We start from the raw sequence: 3,917 nt of genomic DNA, 5'->3' as shown, positions 1-3,917 counted from the left end.
TGTACTTTTGTATGTAACTGGCTGTTTACATACACACCGAGATTCTGCATGCGCACAATGGAAAAGGTTGCCGTCAATGAGCGGACGGCAAGTGGTTTAAACGTGGTCTTTATGTAGGTCCAGCTTTTTAATATTGTTTATTAATTTTAGGCTGCAGAAAGATTAGAACCTCTGCCATATTTTTACTGCTATCTGAAACTCTGTTAGAGTGATTTTCCCTCACTTAATGTCTGGGCTAAACATTGTCACAGGGTCAGTAAGTTCCCCTCACTTACGGCACAGTGACAGTGGTTAGCTCAGACTCTCTAATAGGGCCCCAGATATCAGAAAACAAGCCAGCAGGGACTCTAATCCTTTCCCACTCCATCCAAAACTAAAAACAAAGTATGGGCTGGACTTGGGCTGAACGTTAATGCCATATTTCATTAACGAAGTTTAAGTCCAGTGCTCTTTTGGAACAGAGTGTTTTTGTTATCTACATGCATAATGTTATGCTTAGAATAATTAGGCTTATGGTTTTAATGCTCACTCTAGCAAAATTGTTGGTTATTGTATTACATCCAATATTACAAGTTCTGCACTATTTATTGTTACTGCTTTTGTTTTTCTTCAGGCATCTCCTGGAAAGGACACATTAATTCTGAAAAATGAGATCTCACTAAAGAACCCAGACAGGATTCAAAACAAATTGAATTGGCGAGAGGAAGCTGCTGAAGATGTTCTCAATGGTTTGAAGGAGAGACTGCCCAAGATGTCTGATGCTATCTACAACTGCATCAATAAATACCACAGGGAGCACTTGGGAATGGACATGAAAGATGCTAATCGACTTATGAAAGAGCGCCTTCAGTCCAAGGTTTCCTCAACGTACCAGTCTGCAGCCAATCAAATCGACAAGATAGATTATCAGCTTCGGTCAGCAGCAAGAGATGCCAGTGGTAAATATGCCAGTGCTGTGTACAAAGCAAAACAGATGTACCAACAGCCACCAGACATGTCATACCTCATGAATGATGGTGAGCTGGGAGCTCAGCTTTATGATCAATCAATTACCGTTATAAGAAGCTACCAAACCATGATGAGAGATATCATTGATGCCTCTATTGAGTTTTTAAAGAGCACAAGATTTCAACTACCAGGCCAGACCCAAAGATACACTGGGGAACAACAGTTCGACATGGGGATGAAATGGGCAACTTCAAAGATTGAAGCATGCATTCAGAAGATCCAGCAGCTTCTTGATGGCTTCATTCAATCAATTAATAACACGAACTTTAAAATCCCAGGCACAGACACAGTTATTGAGGGAAGACAAGTCATTATGGCTGTAAAAGACTTTTTAAAAGAACTCAAGCAGATTACTGAAAATATTTTTAGAGATCTCCAATACTTCAGCCTTGAGAAATATCTGCAGCAGCTTAAAGGTTTGATTCAAGAGATGTCACAAAAATCAGAACAAATCATTGAAGCCCTTAAGTCTAGAAACTACCAAGATATGAAACGACAAACACAACAGATGTACAATGATGCTGTCAACTCCAAATATGTACAGTATGTTAGTGACCTCGCCGATAAAATCAAAAAGAGCACCAGTCAGCTGGAAACCGTTTGGCAGAAGATGTATGAGGAACTTTCAGAGAAACTTAAACAGCTTCTAATCTATGCCAAGGCCTTGCGAGAAGAGTATTTAGATCCAAATATCGTAGGGTGGTCCGTGAAATATTACGAACTGGAAGAAAAAGTTCTTCAGTTCTTTCAATTCATCATCGATTCACTAAAAGAACTTCCATCAAAATATGGAGTAGATGTCTCAGAATATGCGGACAAAATGAAAGAGTACTATGACCAAGCCATTGTACTAGCAACCAATGCAGAAAACAAAGGGCAGAGGCAGGTTCAGGAATTTGCATTAAAGGTAGAGCAGAAAGGAAGTGAGTGGCTAAACGCTGCCAGGAAAGCTGCTGTAGAACATTCACAAATGTTTTACTCCAAACTTGAAGCATTCGGTCAACTGTCTTCTGAGAAATTTCTTGCTGAAGCCAATAAACTACTTGATCAGGTCATCCAACTGTACAATGCCTTTTCACAGTACATCACAGAGATGTTGCAATATTTGCAGAATTCTGCTAACGAGGGAATAAGAACATATCTTTCCACACGTAAAGGAGAAATTAAAGTGGACGTACCCCATCCCTTTGACTGGAAATCCTTTGATGAAGTTCCTCAGCTGAGAAATGACATCATAGCTAAGAGGATGGAAATTGCACGTTCCATGGTCCTTGACGGCATCGACAAAAGCACCCAGAAATGGGAAGAACTACAACGCTTTATTGAGAAACAACTTGAGGATGGAAGACTAAGCGCGCAGCAGATCATTGAAAATGTCCGTAACTGGAAGAAAAACTGAACAGATAATATGTACTGTACTAGCTGAACATTTGGGTTATTACTTTGTCTGAAAAAAAATAACAGCAATCAGTTTATATTACGTTTTAAAGTTATTGTTGTTTCTTTAAATGAAAAAAAATGTGTTTTATTTCTTAAAGTTGAACTAATAAAACATCTTTGTTATAAGCTGGCATTATTTTAACTATTTTCTTTCTCATTTTAGATTATGCCTAATCAACATTAAAATGCATCCTAACAGTTGCCTTCAATGCCTTTTCTTTAAAGTAGAACAAGTGTGAATGTTGTTGATAGATTTAAAGCCGACCTTTACCCAGATCTTTAAAATAACAACAAAGGCACGTTTAGAAATGTTTAGTAATGACAATCTACAAACACATACTTCTAGATAATTGCCGGTTTTGTATTCTTTGCATTCCTTATTTCTCTTTTCTTCCCCAGTCTTCTGACAGTGGCCATGTTTACTAAGGGCAGATCACTAGCTCTCCTTTTACTTCCTGGATTTCTGACACATGTGACTAGACATGTGACCATGCACATCATCTCAGGGGAGGAAAATGACTTTCCCTGAGATCTCATGAGATTACAGATGAGATTTCCCAGCAATGCTCTGCTGATGACAAGGTAATCCCAGTGTGCATTGCTTTGGCATACTGAAGTCATTTTGCCCTTTCAAAGCAGGAAGTGAATGACCTGCAAGTGTAAGTATTTCACAATCACAGCATTTTACAGCTGACATGTCTATGTTATTATTAATCACCATACAGAGATGGATGCATTGGTAGAATTTGATTTTTGAGTGTAAAGGTCCGCTTTAAGAGTAAAACCATACTATTGATCATATGGAGTACTACATCCCAATAAAACTCAGTGCGTCTCTCATTAGATCATAACGGACTTTTAAAGTACCCACTTACAAGTAGTACAGGTCAAATTTTATTTAAATACACAACAGTATGAAATATTACAAACATGTAGTATGCAATATAATGAAAATCTGGGTCAACCCTTATGTATCATTGCCTCTACACATCCACACAAGTAGATGCCTCTACTTTATGTATAAACCCTTTCAAGAAGGTATCAGACCATACTCTGTAATTTATTTATGATTGTTCATTGAAGTAAGGGCCGTTGGATAAAGTTGACTCAACTCGTTTCATGGATATATGTTCCACTTCATCAGGAGTTGGTAGAGGTACTATTTTGGTATGGTAACATAATGGTCATACAGCCAGAACATTACATAGTTACATAGTATTTGGGGTTGAATAAAGACATACATCCATCAAGTCCAATCCATATACTGTAGGTCCATGCATCATCTCATTCTTAGGGATACTGATATCCCTGGATATTACGGTCCCTCAAGAAATTGTCCAAACGTTTCTTGAACAAATCTACTCTCTTGGCTGAAATCACTTGAGTTCCAGACCTTAACCGCTCTTACTGTAAAGAACCCTCTTCGCCCATTGTGCCGGAATTTTTTCTCCACCAACTTTAGGTGGTGG

The 3,917-nt window shown here is 38.4% G+C and overlaps 1 protein-coding gene across 2 annotated transcripts in view; it reads left to right on the top strand.

Moving 5' to 3' along the window:
• The window catches only part of APOB (apolipoprotein B), a 40,570-nt gene extending 37,924 nt beyond the window's left edge, over positions 1-2,646 (top strand). For both annotated transcript variants that reach the window (XM_018573914.1, XM_018573915.1), the window contains one exon: positions 614-2,646. In XM_018573914.1, coding sequence (XP_018429416.1) covers positions 614-2,407 — 1,794 coding nt within the window. In that variant the 3' untranslated portion in view covers positions 2,408-2,646. The remainder of the gene's footprint in view (positions 1-613) is intronic.
• Positions 2,647-3,917: the final 1,271 nt, after the last annotated feature.

This window comes from Nanorana parkeri, unplaced genomic scaffold (genome assembly GCF_000935625.1).
Source record: "Nanorana parkeri isolate BGI_ZX_2015 unplaced genomic scaffold, ASM93562v1 scaffold2610, whole genome shotgun sequence".
NCBI classification, from domain to species: domain Eukaryota; kingdom Metazoa; phylum Chordata; class Amphibia; order Anura; family Dicroglossidae; genus Nanorana; species Nanorana parkeri.
This window is presented reverse-complemented; position numbering and strand designations above follow the sequence as displayed.